Source organism: Sitodiplosis mosellana, unplaced genomic scaffold, assembly GCF_009176505.1.
Source record: "Sitodiplosis mosellana isolate CC-2019 unplaced genomic scaffold, AAFC_SMos_1.0 Smas_scaffold_2, whole genome shotgun sequence".
In the NCBI taxonomy this organism is placed as follows: Eukaryota; Metazoa; Arthropoda; class Insecta; order Diptera; family Cecidomyiidae; genus Sitodiplosis; species Sitodiplosis mosellana.
The window spans coordinates 2,555,736-2,573,707 of record NW_022595245.1 but is presented as its reverse complement, the minus strand read 5'-3'; the positions used below and the strand labels follow the sequence as shown (position 1 = coordinate 2,573,707).

General features: G+C 35.7%; 6 protein-coding genes and 1 long non-coding RNA gene across 8 annotated transcripts in view; 5 read left to right on the top strand and 2 right to left on the bottom strand.

The window, feature by feature from the left end:
- Positions 1–583, bottom strand: part of LOC129565260 (cytohesin-1-like) — a 51,132-nt gene extending 50,549 nt beyond the window's left edge. Inside the window, exon 1 of the mRNA XM_055439924.1 lies at positions 332–583. Within this exon, the coding sequence (XP_055295899.1) occupies positions 332–410 (79 nt within the window). The 5' untranslated portion in view covers positions 411–583. The remainder of the gene's footprint in view (positions 1–331) is intronic.
- Positions 584–879: 296 nt separating this feature from the next.
- LOC129565258 (putative uncharacterized protein DDB_G0289263) lies at positions 880–4,710 on the top strand. The gene is made up of 4 exons (XM_055439921.1): positions 880–3,247; positions 3,370–3,555; positions 3,681–3,810; positions 3,935–4,710. The coding sequence occupies exons 1-4, from the start codon at positions 1,661–1,663 to the stop codon at positions 4,069–4,071; spliced, it is 2,040 nt and encodes a 679-aa protein (XP_055295896.1). The 5' UTR covers positions 880–1,660; the 3' UTR covers positions 4,072–4,710.
- A 1,572-nt stretch (positions 4,711–6,282) lies between these two features.
- LOC129565259 (uncharacterized) lies at positions 6,283–7,638 on the top strand. The gene is made up of 2 exons (XM_055439922.1): positions 6,283–7,176; positions 7,322–7,638. Exon 1 carries the CDS (start codon positions 6,332–6,334, stop codon positions 7,163–7,165), a length of 834 nt encoding a protein of 277 aa, XP_055295897.1. The 5' UTR covers positions 6,283–6,331; the 3' UTR covers positions 7,166–7,176; positions 7,322–7,638.
- Positions 7,639–9,221: 1,583 nt separating this feature from the next.
- On the top strand, positions 9,222–10,724 carry LOC129565257 (uncharacterized). Its single transcript, XR_008687594.1, has 5 exons — positions 9,222–9,282; positions 9,447–9,700; positions 9,809–9,956; positions 10,019–10,351; positions 10,415–10,724. It is a non-coding gene; the product is annotated as an uncharacterized LOC129565257 (long non-coding RNA).
- Positions 10,725–10,888: 164 nt separating this feature from the next.
- Positions 10,889–12,773, top strand: LOC129565254 (tRNA-dihydrouridine(20a/20b) synthase [NAD(P)+]-like). Its single transcript, XM_055439917.1, has 6 exons — positions 10,889–11,005; positions 11,076–11,170; positions 11,271–11,392; positions 11,475–11,730; positions 11,877–12,100; positions 12,175–12,773. The coding sequence occupies exons 1-6, from the start codon at positions 10,976–10,978 to the stop codon at positions 12,645–12,647; spliced, it is 1,200 nt and encodes a 399-aa protein (XP_055295892.1). The 5' UTR covers positions 10,889–10,975; the 3' UTR covers positions 12,648–12,773.
- LOC129565255 (vacuolar protein sorting-associated protein 29) lies at positions 12,664–14,100 on the bottom strand. Its single transcript, XM_055439918.1, has 3 exons — positions 13,837–14,100; positions 13,463–13,654; positions 12,664–13,258 (listed from the first exon to the last, which is right to left on the bottom strand). The coding sequence occupies exons 1-3, from the start codon at positions 14,098–14,100 to the stop codon at positions 12,905–12,907; spliced, it is 810 nt and encodes a 269-aa protein (XP_055295893.1). The 3' UTR covers positions 12,664–12,904.
- A 163-nt stretch (positions 14,101–14,263) lies between these two features.
- LOC129565252 (calcium uptake protein 1 homolog, mitochondrial-like) overlaps positions 14,264–17,972 on the top strand; it is a 15,810-nt gene continuing 12,101 nt past the window's right edge. The window contains exons 1-7 of one of the 2 annotated variants that reach the window (XM_055439912.1): positions 14,264–14,404; positions 14,511–14,931; positions 15,001–15,310; positions 15,375–15,537; positions 16,577–16,709; positions 16,839–16,868; positions 17,097–17,134. In XM_055439912.1, the coding sequence (XP_055295887.1) occupies positions 15,048–15,310; positions 15,375–15,537; positions 16,577–16,709; positions 16,839–16,868; positions 17,097–17,134 (627 nt within the window). In that variant the 5' untranslated portion in view covers positions 14,264–14,404; positions 14,511–14,931; positions 15,001–15,047. Of the gene's footprint in view, positions 14,405–14,510; positions 14,932–15,000; positions 15,311–15,374; positions 15,538–15,724; positions 15,885–16,576; positions 16,710–16,838; positions 16,869–17,096; positions 17,135–17,972 lie in introns of both variants that reach the window. The other variant, XM_055439913.1, reaches the window with a different exon arrangement.

Below are 17,972 nucleotides of genomic sequence, written 5' to 3'. Positions count from 1 at the left end.
CCGTTTATCTATTATTTGAGTAACAATTACAAAACCAGCAGCACACGAACAAAAATTCATTCATTTTCCCATGCAAATGCACACACATGCAAACGCAGACCGTAAACTGATACACAAATACACATTGGTGACACTGGGATGAAACTTTCTTAAAAATTCTGATACCGTTTGTTTACCGACCAATCGACCGACCGACCGACACACATGCATACATTACACACTCACACACACTTGCGCGCTCATTCCCAAGCATTCGCACACTTTCGTGAGAATAATAAACAAAAAAACCATTTTATTTTGGAATTTCAGTTTATTATTGAATGAAATTCACCTGGTAAATGATTTGGATCACTCTGTTGCACCAATGATGAAATGCTCGCATATGAACTGCGATCCATAACACTCAACATTTTCGTATAATTGGCACAATTTCTTTTGTTTATTATAATTTCTAACAGATAGTTCAAGAGCAAAACATTTACCACGATCCCAACACTGAACAATAGTTCTCTCTTCTTTTTTTTTTTATTCGAAAGGCAAAACAGTCAAAACCAAAATACCAATCGGTGGTGAGAATATAGCCAAGTGAAACGACAATGCACGTAGTTTTTTAGCGGTGGAATGGCTTTTGGTATGTTTTTGATTTTGGTTAGGCTATGTGACGTCTGGTGGCGACGCAGTCGACGAAAATACTTTTATGAGAAATTTTTCGATTTTGATTTGAAAGCTAGGTAAATTGATGAAAAAATGGACTAAAAATGATTTGTTTCAAATTCATTTGATTCAACACAAAAATCCATCGAATCAAAACGGTTTTTCTGTCCATTGGAAATCGTGGTGAAATCAAATCACGGCAACTACGCATGAACATACCCATGTAGAGACAGCAGGAACTGAAAGGAGAAAAAAACAGTTCCACTGAAACATCTGTCAAATTGACTTCGTGCGGTGCTATACACACAGAGAGAGGCAGTAGCACATAGAAAAAAATCAACAGATTATTATTGTTATTGTGGAGTAGTGCGAAAGATACATGGCATTTTTCTCTATCTATTGTTGTTGCCATTTGTGTGTCATTATAGTATTTGATGTTATTGACGAATACGGCGCTGCAAAAATCGACCAAAAACAGCAAAAAAAAACACTCACACTCTCTCTCCCGATATTCCAAATTATTCTAACCATTTTGATATTCATCGCAGTGTATTGTTATTGTTTGTAACAAATTGAATTGTAATTGTTTTGTGTGAACGCAAAAAGATTGCGATAAATCGGAGTGTGTCTGTGTGTGTGTGTGTCTGAATATTTTTTCGACGTCTTCTTCTTCTTCGAAAGTGCCATGGTTCGATGTTTTTAAGTGTTTCAAACGAAAAAAAAAATGAAAGGTCCAACGCAGTAATGGGTAGCCAGTTAAAGGTGCAGAAAATTCGGCTGAAACAAAACGAACTGTGAAACCATTGACTTAAACTCTATCTCTCACACACACCCGAAACACTACGATACAAATGAATTGAACGGAATAATTTTTTTTTTCGGTTTCTGCGTTGTTTTGTGATAAAAGAAATTTGGTTTTGTTCAATTTCAATGACAGATAGCGTAAAACAGATGATCCATAAACAAGTTTTTTGCGTTTCATTTTGGTGTACGGCCACTGTTTACAATGGATAAATTCGCTGCTACAGCTCCTACTACAGATGAAACAATAAACAATTCGCCAAATAATTCGAAGCATGTGTACAAAATGCACGACAGCAGTCAGATTGCATACACATTGGATGTTGTATGCATGAATTCAAGCAATAACAATAATAATAACAATGAAAAAATGGACGATGCAAATCAAACGACGACGACGACAACAACAACAACAACCGCTGCATCGAATCAAAAATTCAACACATCAATGCGACAAGATTCGATCAATAGTGAATTTTCCACATTAACCGATTCAAATCCGATGAATACGGCAGAGACGGTGGTAATGGCTGACGAACAGCACAGAAATAGTATTGAGTTGCGAGCTGACGATGAATACTCGATCAACGACGATAATCAATCCAGTGATGAAGAGGCATCCGATAACAATTCCACCGACAATATATCGTTTGTGAGCGAGGATATTGTTGACAATGTCATTTTGCTACCGAACAATTTCCTTTCGGACGATGAGTCAACCAATTCGGATGATGTAGTGTATGCGTATCGTGGTGCCGATTTTGAACCCATCCATGTGGGCATCGATGTGAATGCAGACGAAGAGACTGACTATTTAGAAATGGATTTTGAACCAGATCCAGCATCTGAAATTGAACCGGAACCAAATCAATCGATCGAACCAAACAACTGTATCCATATGGCTGGCTCATCGCCTAATTTCAATGCACCGAATTTATTCAACAACATTTCAAATACTCTAAACAATGAAGCGGCTAATGGGCGCGTCGATCTAAATATAGAACGCACAGGTGTACACAAAAATTGGCTGGCACCGATCGAAGTACGACTGAATGGCATCTACAAAGAAGCCAACACGGCGTCGACGGCATGCAATCGAACCAATTGCAATGAAAACAGCCATGACAATGGAACCATTTACACGGTCAATAATAATAATAAACTTGAAGCAAATGCGGATTCAATGGAAAAGGAAAGCAATAAGTCATTAGCGGCTAAGGAAAATACGAATAAATTGGTAACAAACCGAAATGGAGATGAAAATTCACCGTATTATGATAATACGGTATCATTGTCGAATCGCAAGTATACCGGCACCATACCAAAGACAAATAAAATTCACATTCGATCGACTCGATCGAAAACGGCCATTCCGACGGAGTTCGTGGTCAATGGCAATGGCCGCACGTTTGAATCTCATGTCGCTGGCACGGCACATAGCTCATTGGAATTGTGGTCAAATCAAAACAGTCAAACACAATACAAACGATGGAAAATTTCGGATCGGGAAAAACCGACCACCTCAGCATCGTATTGTGATAATTTAGGTGGTTTGATCGATGCATCGAACTGTGATACGGGCAGTGGTTACACCAAACGCACCGTTACAGCCGCAAGGTCAATGTCATTCCCAAACGAAGACCTTTTGGACCAAAGAATACCAACAGCCGCTATCAAATCGATTGTTTGCGCACCTATTTGCAAGCGTGAAACTGAGAATGACGTCGATCAATCCGTTTCGGTCACTTTTGAAAGCATATATTGCACCATTGATACGATTATCAAAGCGCTTGTAAGTATGAAGCCTTGACTTTGAACCATGTTTTATACACACATTTTTATCTTTATTAACTTCATCGCTCATTGCATATCCGACTTGATTCTAATTGAAATTTGATGCTGTTTTTATTCCAGGAGAAAATTCACGTTCTTCCAGATTTGCGGGTATTACAAAAGGCGTTACGCGATGATGAGGGCAAGGTGTCACAAATGAATATTCCCGAGTATTTGGTTTATGCATCGAAACGATACTGCAATTACAAAGCAATTATAGCTGCCATTCAGCAAGCTTGCGATGATGTCGATGTTAAATATTTTTCGGTAAATTTGCATTCTTTGCTACTGTTCGACTTCACTCGAAAATATTGACAGAAGATTTTAGCAGTCATTGAACATATTGACGCAAGTATTTTTTGCCATTGAATTAATCAATATGTTTTTTACAGCCTGCCGAAGATGTAATTGAAACTGTACACATTCCCGTTCGGATGATAGCTGCTCGACTGTCAACAAATGGAAGTCTCACCAACATTCTTTCAATCAAAAACAAACGGTTCCATCAAATGAATGTGCTGGGTATGAACTGAGCTCTAAAATAATCATTCGACACATTATAATGTGTCCGAGCCCAAGAATTCAATATTTGCCAACTTCTCAATTTCACTGAGCTAATCTATTTCTTTTCATTTTGCTTCCACAGGTAAAATTGTCAACATGATTCGAAGATTTCCGAATATGCGGGACGAGCTAATTCACAACGAGTTCATAACAATTCCTCAATACTATCGCAGTGGTGTGATTTGCATAAGCAAGAAGAAATCGTCAAATCAGATTTAACGACATCGGACAATATGGACCCGTTTTGTTACAATGCAACCATCTATCTAAGTGGAATTTCCTATTTATTTCGTTTCTATTCACTACTAAAGTCTGTTTTCAAATTATTATTCGCAATGATAACAATAGAATGTTATTTGTCACAAACTATTCTGCGCTAGATTCGAATTAGTCGATCGACATTATGGCTCAGAGATACATTGAATTAGTCTTAAGACAGTTGAAAACAAATTGTGACGGAACAAAGTGTTGAGTTTAATCTAGTTGACATTAAGTCTTAAGCAACCATTTGCATTTTTATAGCATAGTCATCTCTCTTGGCCATGATTTTTCAACGAATTAATACAAATAGTCTTCATTTCCTTATACACTCAATCTTTTGCCGAGCATCTGAAACGGACTTGAAAAACGTATTGAAGGAAACTCAAATAAATATACTTTTTAAATTATTCCACTATCCAAAATTTAATCCAATGAAGCAAGCAAGAAAAACCAACACAATTTTATATACAATTTTAATATTAGCATTGATCAATGTTAGGAAATACCCAGCAAAAATGCACACACAAATCAACGGCACACAAATAAGTTGATTTGCTAAATTAATTCGCAATAAAACCAAGCATAATAAGAATCCTACGGAATGGTGTGTTTTATTCTCCAAGAACATTCATCCGATTTATGTTTTTTTTGTCGAATCAATGAGATGTAATTGAACCCGTGAGCATAAAAACGAATTACAAAGAAAATCGCCGATCAAAACGTAACATAGATTTGTCGGCGTAACATACCAGTGTACAATTTGTTCCGAATTGAGCGAGTAACAAATAGGTGTTTCGCTTTGTTCGGCGACGTTTTCATAAGTCATTTTATGCGCACGGGTTCAATTGTCATTTTGCGAATCTCCATAAAACTAATCGTTCATGCGTTCTAAAATTGAAGTACTAAATCAACTTGACTGTGTTGGTATGGTTGAGTGACTCATGTCAAGTGGCGCGAGCGGTGTGAACTGTCAATGTATGTAAATATTTCAAGTCAGCAAAATCACAACCGCTACTAAACCGCGTCTGTTTACATCAACTGCATTTTTCCTCGCAAATTTACTTCATTTTGGATTTACTTCTACACGATTTTTGTATGTTTTCGGACGATTTTTGTGATATTTCGGAAGGTTTTTGTTTCACCCGAACAAATCAGAGCAAGACAACAGCTCGAATTGATTTTTCATGCGTTTTTTACAAAGTGGATTTGCGCGTGAATTTTGGATTAATAGCCAAGTATTTTTTCGGCAGATGGACAAGGGCATTGAAGCAATCAAGAAGCAAACGCCGTTTGCATTGTACGACTTTCCCGACGAAACTCTGTTGCTCATCATGATGAATTGCAATAGCAAAGATCTGATGACAATGGCAAATGTGTGTACACGGTTTCGTTCGATTGCCAAGGATGCATTTGGTAAAAAATATCGCGGAACAGATTATTTTGAACTGCATTGTGGTGACGATGAAGATTTAGCTCAAACACAATATGAACCATATTTCAGCATTTTCGGAGAGAATATGAGTGCCATTCATATTTCAGCTTGTAATCGTGAAATAGTTGATCGTAACGACTGGCTCATGGTTCAAATTCAGAATTATTGTAAATCAATAACTCACTTGTACATTTATCAAGGGATAATTGACCTAACGTTATTTCTACGGTGCATGCCGAAGCTAGCACATTTGCACTTAAGTTTTGTACGGCTAATCAATGAATCATGGACCACACAAAATTACGCTCAGCTGATTCATTTTGAGGCATGTGATTTGAACTGCACTGATGAAGGACGGATTGGGTTCATTCACAACAATAGCCAACTAGAGACATTGGAACTGTCCAGCCTAGAATATAGCCATCTAACAAATTTAATTCTATCAGGCAAGCTACCGCAATTGAAAAATCTACGTTTGCATTACTGGGGTCCATATTATAGTGAAAATTATTTTGATCCAATGCCAAATAACATGGAATTAAAAAATTTAGAAACATTCGGATTGACTAACAACAATGTTGAGTCATGTATGAACATTTTGAAGGCAATGACTCAATGCAAAAAGATCGCTGCAATCGATGTAAAGTGTTGGAATTGGAATGGTGATATCATTGTTGTCTTAGGTCAATCTTTTGTAATAGGTCAATCTTTTGTATTAGGTCAATCTTTTTGTTGGAAAGCATCGACATACAAGTTAAAGCATTGAAGTTAAACCACTTGAATCGAATGATTGAACAGCTCCCACACTTAACGCAAATCAAGTTGCGATGTGTTTCTGACTTTATCAATGTTGGCCAAGCTATTTCATACATCATTCAGTGCTGTACGAAATTGGAAGTTCTATCGATCGGCGTTCCGAAATTGTCGGAGCTAAAACATTCATTCATCTACGAAATGGCTGAAGCAACTCAACACAATCCAAAAATGAAAATGAAATTATTGAAAGTGGATTGTTCACTTGAAAAAGCGCTCACTGCATACCGGGGTACAGTTCGTCGTGGTTATGCAATATTGTATTGGAATGACTATGATCACATCCATAGCAAGACATCAACGGGTTTGCTGGACTTGAACGAGAAATGCACCCAGAAAATAATTCAACTCATTAGCACAAGTCTTAATGATTTAGCCGCACTGTTCAATACCTGTAAAAGAACCCAACAAGCGGTCAAAGATTACCTGTCGGAAAATGCTGTACGCGCGTCGATTGTGCCAGCGGCTCTTGACAAGAATGTGCTTGAATGTTTGGGCGAGCATATTTTACGGGCAGAACTTTCTCGGGGTTGTGACTTACCTCTTCAAAGTCAAAATGATTTCGATGATGACTATATGGATGAACTATATAATGAAGCATGCAAATTTCGGCAAGACCTCAACCGATACTGCTTGAATTTGACTGAGTTGACTGTGGATGTCTTCGATGATGATGATCTCTTGGATGAATTCGATCATCCGTGGCCAAATCTAACTAAGATCAAATTATCTTACTGTTACGATGACGGCTACCAGAATTTGCAACAGTTCACTAGTCCCAAGCTGGCTTACAATGCAGTGCTTTGATTTCATTGAAAGTAAGTGGGAAAAGGCGACAATTGTATATTGTGCACAAGAGTATGTGTGTTTAATTAATATGATTTGAATTCATCTCTCTAGTTCGGCGAATACAAACGCTACGTAAGACGATTTTTAATGGAATTTGATGATAACATTTGTCAGCAAATCCAGGAACTTTCGCTCGGCAACTATACTGAAGACTACATTCGATGCCGTGGAGAAGTCAACAAAGGACGCGTGCGGGAGTTGATCAGAGTCGTGTCTCGTTTCCGCAATGCAGCCTCAACGTATCACATAATTCGTAACTGCTGCGACCTGCTGCTAAAAGCCTAGTCACTGTTTTGTTTCGGTTCTCTTTTCGCAAACAGAACCACAAATCAATATTCCAACAAAAAATCAAATCGATATATTGATAAGAAAACCAAACAAAAAAACATTCTTTCAGGATAATTTCCTTTTTTTTCAAATACAAATTTTAAATTCATTCAGCCGATAGTTGTTCAGATTATTTTGTCGATATAAGACGAAGCGAAAATATGCAACTTTGAAATTATGGATGGATTTCTTTGTACTATTTTTATGGCGATTGACTTCATATTATGAAGGTAATGTATTGTATATGAAATCACCTTTCATTCAATTTACCTTTAGAATTGCACATATTTTGATTAAGGAATTCGACTTTGGCCTGAGAACATACTAGAAGTATTGAACATCTAAGGTAATCTAGATTTATTGAGATTTGACTTCTTTTCAAATTTACACAACCATAATCATTACTCTGAAAATTGTATCACTAAATCAACTTGACCATGTTAGAATGGAAGTGAATGAGTGACTTTATGTCATGTGGTGCGTTGTTTTAATGTATGTATGTATTTTAAATCAGCTGTTTTTAACTCTGGTTATCAATATGACATTTTCAGATATTTTAGCAAATTGTTCCTTTCTTTTACGTTGAATCGTGAGTTCGAAAACTGTGCTACGAATAATAATTGCTTGAATGTGTTATTTACATTAAATCTAAAGAAATCAAATATGACAATAAATTAAAATGCCCGGGATAATGTATCTTATTTTTATATCGACTATTTTCTATTTTACTTACAATTTCATTGAAATTAATTCAATTCAACCGTGTTTCAACGTTTTATCTTGCAAGTCAGAATTTTTTTTCAAAAAACTTTTTAAAAAAATCCCAATCGTTTAATCTCCATATGATGAGAGAATGACCTCTGATGGAGATCACCGGCGATATAGACATGACATCAATAAGGATAATAATACCCGTTTGTAATCTGCGCTCAACGCGCTTCATTCCGCTCTAAGTATCCATAGTGTACACAGTGAAGCGAATATATACCATATATACGACATACAACAGAGCGGGATAGCGCGAAATGTACGGAGCCTGTCACATACACAAAAGCGCACGCTTCGTTTGTATGCGGCGCAGAGTGCGTGTGACACATACTCTATGTGCAGACGCGCCATGCTTATTCGTATGAAGTGTATCTTCAATGAATATTTCAAAGAACTTTCTGTTCATGAGCAAATACGAATAAAAGATTTAAATAATCAACAACCCAAAATTTGTTTAAACTAATCAAGCGAAAAGCAGTATTCAATCTTGAAGTGAACATAAGATATTCGAATGCAACGGCAATATGTTTTATTTTTCATCAGATTATAATTTTTCGAATCCTGAAAGACTTTTGTAAAAAATTCAAATTTTCCATCATCGTTTAATCTCCATATGATGAGAGAGTGACCTCTGATGGCCGTCACCCAAATATAGACTTGACATCAATAAGTATAACAATAACAAACTCGGCAGATGTTCACCGTTCAGTCTAAACAACAAAATAAAGCCATTGCTTTCATATCCTTCTTCTAAACCACATCAGTTTCAAATTGAATTAACTTATTTAGTGAGAAATCGTGGAATTTGTGTTCATTTTCATCATTCAGAAAATATATTTCATTCATAATGCGTGATTTTACAATTGTGAACTCAATTCTGATGTACTCAATGATTTATATGTCTTTGAATGAGGTGGCTCCTTTGAAGAAATTCAGAGACACAATCGGAATAATATGGGTTTAATCTCTTGTTTTCGCAGGTATATTACGAGAATCTAATATCACACTAATATGTGCTATTAAGATGATCATAAAATTTAAGTAGTGTGAAAAAAATTTACGGAAATCATTGATATTCATTGATTTCACTCTAAAATGAGTTCTTAGCTAAAATAAATTGCACTTGGAAATTTTTACTACACAGAATTGGCAATGGCAGTCAAGCGAACGAAGTGTACCACAACAAAGAATCGTACGATTGATGTATGGTGTAGCATTGCAGTCTTTTTAACTCATGAGCTATTCTTCTGTCTAACAATCCTGTTGTTCCGAGAACTTCTGCCGAATATTGATGCATGGATCTCAGTGGATTTTTTGATGGTGCTTTCGGTTTTTATTCTACGTTTCATAGCGTTCAGCATAGAACATTTGATGCTTATTTATCATATGATTCAAGGGGTAAGTCAAAGTAATTGAAAAATATAGAATGAAAAAACAAATGCAAACGATAAATTCAAAACATCCTGCCCAGAAGTGTATATCATCAATTTCTTCATCTTCTTACAGACTGAATATAAGGTATGGCGCCTGTGCCTAAAAATTAGAAGATTGTACTTCGCTTACTGCACTGCGATGATTATTGGTATGGCACTAGTCGTTGAGGTTGGAACTGAGAGCGGGCGTTTTGCACTGTCATTTTTAGTAGCAATATGTCGTAAGAAATATAAAAAAAGAAAGAAAATGAGAAGAATCTCCGAAAATATTTTTTTTTTTCAGTTCATCATGAACTAAGTACGATTGGTATGCATGTGGTTCGTCACCACTAGATATACAAGGGCAAGGGCAAGGACAAGGGCAACTCATTTTATGCGTTCAGATTGATGCCTGCCATTATTTTTGGTGGTCTTGCAATCCTGATATTTTTAATACGAAATCTCCCAATGCAATTAACACATGGAACCAAATCATCAATGGATCTTGCAATCCAAGAAATCAAAGAAGTGAATCGCAATCAAGCAATAAAGATGCTATTTCCTGATCCAAAAGATAAAAACGATGTGACCTTTGGAACATCCCTATTATTAATTATGCTATATGTTACTTTTCTGAGTACGTAAACGTTACATTGATTGTTTTAGAAAATATTTATTTCTACAATTTTTTTTTGTATAGGTTTCGAGCTATTTCTCGCAGTTGAATATTGCCCTGGACTCAAACATGCAGGATTCTTGAAACTGTGGCAAGAGTCATCTAAGAAGCTCCGAGATTTATATTCTCGGTTGAAGACACCCAAGAGTAAAACCACAATAGAAACAATATAAGGTTGATTCGAAAATATGATGATTCATTTTTGCATTTCTTTAACTTTAAATGAAAGTGTAAATCAACGAATGGAAGATTTGAACAATATTGATTACTGAATCTGTTCCATTATTCATTTGAACTAATCGAACGAAAATAAAGTATGAATTTTCAATAACAATTCCAAACCATCATTATCAATGTGTATTTCTTTTCGAAACAATGAATAATGAAAACAAATATGCCTTAATATAAACGAATGAACATTTGAAATGTACGTAAGAATTGCGTAGTCGCAATGTTTCGTAGTTGTCTACGTAGTACGTATTTCACGTGTGCTTGACAGTTGCTTATTCCGAACACATTATTTACAAGCAGACAAACACACCGCAATCACAACCCGTACGTTTTGCTGCATCGATACAGCGTTTGATGTATTTTAATTCACCCAGAAAAATGAGTGTATGTATCGAATTTTCATAAGCTCTAATCAACTAAAATAATAGTATTCTTATCAATTTCGCACAAATAGGTTAAACCAAAGACAAACATTGCGGACTTGTTCCAAAATGCAAAGGACAGTGGAACGTATTTGAAAATATGTGCACCGATGGTTCGATATTCCAAGTTAGTTCACATTGAAATGATAATTCATGAGTCAATTTTCATCCATTTTCCAAATCTAAATATAATGAAGGTTCTAAATTGTCTCAAACTTCATACACAGATTAGAGTTCCGGCGATTGGTGCGAAAATATGGAGTGGATTTATGTTTTACGCCGATGACAATGACTGACTCATTTTGCCAAAGTGAAAAAGCCAGACAAGTGGAGTTCTCCACGAGCGACGGTATTTTTGACCATTCAGATTCAACGAATTTTTACAATTATCATCGAGTTTTAATCAGTTTTATTATATTCTTTCCCACTAGACGACACCCCATTGATAGCCCAATTTGCAGCGAACACAGTGCATGAATATTTGTCTTCCGCTGAAATGGTGTATCCGTACGTCGATGGAATCGATTTGAATTGTGGCTGTCCGCAGCGTTGGGCCATGCAAAGTGGTTTTGGATGTGCTTTACTCAAAGATCCAGAACTTATGAGAGACCTCACGTCGACACTTCGACGAAATTTCCCAAGCGATTTCAGTATTTCCGTTAAAGTGCGAGTTCAGAAACCATTGGCGTAAGTTCCACTTTCCAACTTCGATTGGATTTGTCACTCAATAATGCAAAAGTGGAAGGCAGAATTTTGGTGACGGTCGCGAAAAAGGTCGAAATCTTCACAAAAAAACATAAAGAAGCATTAATCACATTAATCTATTCCCACAGTCAAACGATCAGCCTGTGCCAGCAAATGGAAAAGTGTGGCGTCACATTTTTAACCGTCCACGGTCGAACGCCAAAACAAAAAATAAAGGATCCATCAAATAATGAGTTTCTACGTGAAGTAAAGCAGTCAATATCGATCCCAATGGTGGCGAACGGTGATTGTAAAACATTAGAAGATGGAGACGAGATGCACCGGATAATCGATTGTGATGGTGTAATGGCAGGTATATTACGAGAATCTAATATCACACTAATATGTACTATTAAGATGATGATGAAATTTATGTAATTTATGCAGCTCGGCATATACTATCAAATCCGACGTTATTCTCTGGAAAATATGACACAACACCTTTGGAATGTGTTCAAGAATGGTTGAATATTTGCCATGCGGCCGATCAGAATATCGTTTTCTCCGTCTTTCATCATCATTTGACATTTATGATGGAAAAATTAATTCAACGCAAACTACGTGGCCCATTTAATTCATTCACCAAAAAACAACAGGTGTTTGACTTTATCGATACCGAACTTGGGCTACGTCCACAGCCAATTTACGTTCCGGACAACATAAAATGTGTTTATGATGAAACGAATTACCGAAATCGACTCAATGACCTGAAAATCGAAACGACAAAGAAAAAACGGGAAGCGTACAGTTCCGAAAATACGCCAGGCAAATTTTTCTTAGAAAAAGCCAAGGAAGATCTGGAGGACAGTGACTGTGAGGAAGAGGAACTCTTTCAAACAAATATGTTTGATATCGTTTAATGGAAAATCATTTACCTTGTTCAAAAGTCGTGTGTATATATATATATATATGTTTATTGAGGGTTAAATTTTTGATACAAATAAAATGTGTTCATTTGAATACGAGCTGTCAAAGAAAAAGAATCCATTAAATGAATCGAATTTTTTGAAATATCCATCTTATTTAATCCATATCCATACCAAAGCGATCGACAGCTTCCATCATGCATTCTCATTCGTATCTTGTTATATATAGATATTGTTTTATTGTAATGCCTTCAATTCTTCTTATACTCTATTCTCTCAACTTTCACTTCATCGCCGATCAATTGATACACATAAGTCACAACGATACTGCTCTGAATATCCATTAGGACAAATGATGGCGTGATAAATGTTTCCAATGCATTATAAGCACCCGTTGCTGATCCGGGATTGATGTAGAATTTATTCTCATGTTCGTATGCTTCGAATTTATGTGTATGGCCCGAGATGAGAATGTCCACATCAAGTTGACGTTGCACCAGAGCCAGTGCTTCTGGATCGGCCCACGGTACAACTTGATGGCCATGCGTTAATCCGATACGGAACTGGCCCACAGTCACCACTTTTTGTTCGGGGTAACTTAAATTCTGGAAGGAGAAAAGGCGAAAAAGGAGTTGATATTGGTGGAAAAACGAAGAATGGAACGAGAAAATCAATTATGGAAATTGGACTATGTAAATTGGTCATCAATTATTGACAGAATTTCAATTTTTCCCATTTTTTGCTGAATTTTGATTGTTTTCTGTTTCCAATTTTTTTTATCTCCAGTCAAAAAATCTATCCCAACCAACCTCATCAAAATCACCGCGAACGATGTGCACATCATTGGCGAGTGTCTTCAGATAATCGTACGACTCCTTGGTGCACAAATTGCCCGTACACAAAATATGCTGAATACGACCCGGCACCAACAGTTTCTTGAATTTAGCTGGCAAACTGCTGCAGCGATGTGGAATGTGTAAATCACCCAGAACTAACACCAACTGTAAAAAAAATCGATTAGAATGTTCTAAATTAAGGTTGTGCTCGTCTGCCATTGAACAAATCTGATAAAATTTTATCGCACACACAAAGAAAACATGCAATTATAGTGGTATGTTTTATCTTCTGCCCACGAACTTAGAAAAAAAACATTTGGAAATGTGTAAATCCTTTCGATACAAACCATTTTAAGCAATAAACCAATTCGATTTAAAATGCAAAAGACAGAACAAGAAGTTTTTCGTCGAGTTTCGAGAATCTGTGCAGATAGAAAGAGAATTGTAATTGTTGTAAACAATAAATGAATTAATTTCTGGGGTGTATTTAAAGTGATACAGTCAACGTTTTGACATTTCGATGTGACACAATGCAATTCGTTTGGTTGTTTTGTACTTCGGTGTACTAGAGTGATTGTGTTATAACACTTGACCGTCATTGTAGTTGTCATTTCGATGAATGTGAGGTTATGGTGTTATTGTTTTGATATCAAAATTTGCGTAGCGATAAAAGTGTTTTGGAAATTGAAATTCAATCATGAATTCGATAGTTAGACCGGTTCTACGAAGCTGCAGTCGAAGATGGATTCAAAAGGAGACATCTTTACTGGATGGACGAAAAGAATCACAGAATTTTCAACCAATACGATATTATAAAGACTTTGGACACGCTCGCCAAACTGAGCCACTGGCAACGATACTTTTCTTAGGACTTGGAGCCTTTGTGTTTTTTATTTCCGGACTTCGATACATACAGTAAGTAATGTGACACCATTCACGTCCAATTATTCATTACAAATTGATAGGCAATGTGGTTTTTATGAATCATTTTTATAATCCATCGAATTATCTTTAATTCCAGTGATTTGAGCGATATATACGAGGAGGGAGAAGACAGAGGCAAACCAGAAAATGAAAGATTATACCGACTGGATTAAATTAGTTCATAGTTTTTAAAGCTGACATATTTAAATTATTTGGAAGAGAAAAAAAAAACAATAAAAATCGTAGAAGCAAATCAAGCAATTGCAGTTTCTCATATTGATTAGGCAATAGTTTTCTCATTGAAATATCTGTCAACGAGACGAAAAAGAGAGAAAAAGGAAGAAGAAGAAGAAGAAGTCAACTAGATTTGACAGATCAGCTGTTATATTTTTATCCTCTACATTTTGTGCACAACGTCAAATCCACAATTTATGAGAAAACTGCTCTGAAAATTGGGTTTTTGTGATGGTTTAGTCCTAAAAATTTGTTTTCAATAGTTACCATTTAGAGATAATATTGTAAGTAAATCAAATTCAATCGAATAAAGTGTGTATTTTGATACTATCATATCATTTTTGTAAAATCAGGTTTTTTTTTTGGTCACAAACAACAATAACAAAAAATTACCACAAAAATGTCGTCTGTGATTCGATGTGGTCAGTTGGTTAGTGGTCATTTGTCCACCATCCAACGTCAGTCTGTGCAATTAAATAAATGTAGCCGAATTTTGAGTGTGGTACCGATTTATGGCCGTGATTCATCTGACATCCGTCGCAACTATTTCAATCAACGATGGGACAGACAAAACAATCAACAGCACCAATTTCCATTCGGGTTAAACGTTTTTGAGCTCATTTCAATTGGGTGTGTTTCGGTCGCCATATACAATTGGAAACGGTAAGCCTAGAGAAACCGCAAAAAATTCGGTGAATGCAAGAAATTATTATTGATTTTCAACCAGGTTCTACGAGTATGTCACACCAGTTGTCAATGCAGATGCTGGAACAAAGCCAAAAGACTCGACCGTCAACGAAGAAGATTCGTCCGATGATGAAAGTCTCAGTGACGATCAACAAGTGAAGAAAAAGCAAAAACGAGAGAAAGTCGGATTCCGTGATCGAAAGGTATTAGTCAGTTTTTCCCCTCCATACTCATGACACACATGCAAAAACTGTATCCAATTCATTTGTTTTGGTTTTTGTTCATTTTTTTCTTTATTTTTTCTTTGAAATATTTCATACTATTTTGTTTCAATCCTCTTTATACACCATGGAACAAAATTACCCTTTTGATAATTCATGACCGCTGTAGATTATTGAATATGAAAATCGGATGCGAGCATTTTCAACGCCTGATAAAATTTTCCGATATTTTGCCACCGTTCGCATTGTCACACAACAGTCAACCGAAGTGTACATGACACCAGACGATTTCCTTCGAGCTATCACGCCAAATATGAAACAACCAGACGGTACTTACCATTACATTAGCTTATCAACGACCTATGCATATTAGATTAAAACAACAACCATTTTTATTCACACGGTTGCGGAATAAATACGATCGAATTCGAATTAAGGGCTCTCGAGAAAATGATATACCTTAAGACTGAATTTTAAGATTCAAATGGCATTATTCGCTGGTCGATTGTTTGCATCTGTCCTAACATTTTCAATTGGGGTTTCGATTGTTCGCTACATCGATTGGTTATTGGCTCAATTTGTTCATTTTTCCTTTTTTTTAGCATTTTACGCAATCTTTTCAACTTCTTTCCATTTTTTTTGTCACATTTTCCTTTTTTTTCATTTTGTACTCGTTTTTGCTTTTTTGTTTCGCATTTTGTAATTTATTTTGATTTTTTTTTCTCGCTTCATTCATTTTTGCATCAGTCGTTTCTCGTGTTTCATTAAAATTTCAGTTCTTCATAATCACACTAATTAATTGGCTAACCTTGCACACAAAGTGATCGCAACGTTAAAAATAAAATCGTTTTTGTGTACTTTCGCTATATGCGATTCGAGGTCACACAAATTCATTTGCAATACGAATACAACAACAATGAAATGAGTTGTCAATGACAACTTGTCATTGGTCTTGGTTACTGATCCAACTGCTTGCGTCTACTTTCTTTTTTTCTTCTGGCTTTACGTTTTCTTTTAACAGATCATCGAATATGAGAATCGTATCCGTCATTTTTCGACGCCTGATAAAGTGTTTCGATATTTTGCCACGATTCAAGTGCCACATCCTCACGGCGAGTCGGAGGTGTTTATGACACCTGTGGATTTTCTAACCAGTATGTGTCTGCATTTTGTTCAACATTATCATTTTTTTTTGTCCAACACAAACTCACATCAATTTTGGAATATATCGTTATACTAATCATTTTGGAACAACATCAAAAATTTCTCATCAATACTTTTAGGCATGACACCGGGGATGAAGCAACCAGATGGTATTTATGACAATCATTTTTGTGCAGTCTAACTAAGCTGTTGCATGTTTCACACAGACACACACACACACACACACACACACACACACACACACTAAAACTAAGTTCATCATTAGTTATATAGTAACATTGCATCGGTTTTGGATTAGATATGATTCGCAGTAGCTTCTAGCGAATTGACATCATTTTGAATATGGAATAATATGATTTGTTTTTTTATCAACATAGGCTTGGGACTTGACCAATACCGTAAATACGATCCAAAGGTAATTCATCAACTTTAATATTAATTGTTTGTTTTGAATGTCTCAAAAAAGAAAAAAATTCGTTCAATTTATCGACAATTCCAATCACGACTAGTCTTAGATCGTCTTCCAAAATATAGTCTTATGTTACACCTCCAATATATATCTCCTCTATCTTCACGTGGATGATTCTTTTCGTCACAATTGAACTCTTTCAACTCTCTTATTCTGTCTTGAATCAAAATCATTGTATATGATTCCATTTTACTTCGATTTTGATCTGTCAATCAAAAAAAAATCGATCAAACGCATTTTACGAATTTTTACTTTCAAAAAATCGTTTTTGTGGAGCAAACCGAATTTTCTTGGACATAAGAATCGTCATGCTAGTGTGTCTATCTCACGATTTTCTGGAGTGTCTGTAAAAAAAATTTGTTTTTCTTTTTTTTCTGAAAATATTTTTTTTTTTTTTAATTTTGAATGACAATTAATCACAACTTTTCTATTTTCTTTTCTGTATCGCACAAATTTAATCCAAATTTCGAACGAAATGAAAAAAAAAACAAATTTACACAAATAATGAAAAACAAAACCCAAATCAATAAACACACACACACACAAATCTATAAAAAAAATATTCTGATATCCCGCAGGAAGAGGTACTTCAAAGCATTATTTTTCGTTTTTTTTTCTCTAGAAGTTATTTCCTCTCGTTCTTGGTTTAGCTTGTAAAATTAGCCCAACTTTTTGCGGAATGAATATAGAATTCTTAACAAAATCAAAATAAAACAAATAAAGTTCAAAAAACTAAAGCAATTACTTTTACACACACTCCCATTTTTTTTGGCTCAATGAAAAG

Coding starts and splice junctions, on each gene's coding strand:
- LOC129565258 (XM_055439921.1), top strand. CDS start 1,661: ATGGATAAATTCGCTGCTACAGCTCCTACTACAGATGAAACAATAAAC. Junction 3,248..3,369: donor ATACGATTATCAAAGCGCTT/GTAAGTATGAAG, acceptor TTTTTATTCCAG/GAGAAAATTCACGTTCTTCC. Junction 3,556..3,680: donor TCGATGTTAAATATTTTTCG/GTAAATTTGCAT, acceptor TGTTTTTTACAG/CCTGCCGAAGATGTAATTGA.
- LOC129565255 (XM_055439918.1), bottom strand. CDS start 14,100: ATGACAACTACAATGACGGTCAAGTGTTATAACACAATCACTCTAGTA. Junction 13,655..13,836: donor TTGGTTTATTGCTTAAAATG/GTTTGTATCGAA, acceptor TTTTTTTTACAG/TTGGTGTTAGTTCTGGGTGA. Junction 13,259..13,462: donor TTCGCGGTGATTTTGATGAG/GTTGGTTGGGAT, acceptor TTCTCCTTCCAG/AATTTAAGTTACCCCGAACA.
- LOC129565259 (XM_055439922.1), top strand. CDS start 6,332: ATGATTGAACAGCTCCCACACTTAACGCAAATCAAGTTGCGATGTGTT.
- LOC129565254 (XM_055439917.1), top strand. CDS start 10,976: ATGTATTTTAATTCACCCAGAAAAATGAGT. Junction 11,006..11,075: donor ATTCACCCAGAAAAATGAGT/GTATGTATCGAA, acceptor TCGCACAAATAG/GTTAAACCAAAGACAAACAT. Junction 11,393..11,474: donor GGAGTTCTCCACGAGCGACG/GTATTTTTGACC, acceptor CTTTCCCACTAG/ACGACACCCCATTGATAGCC.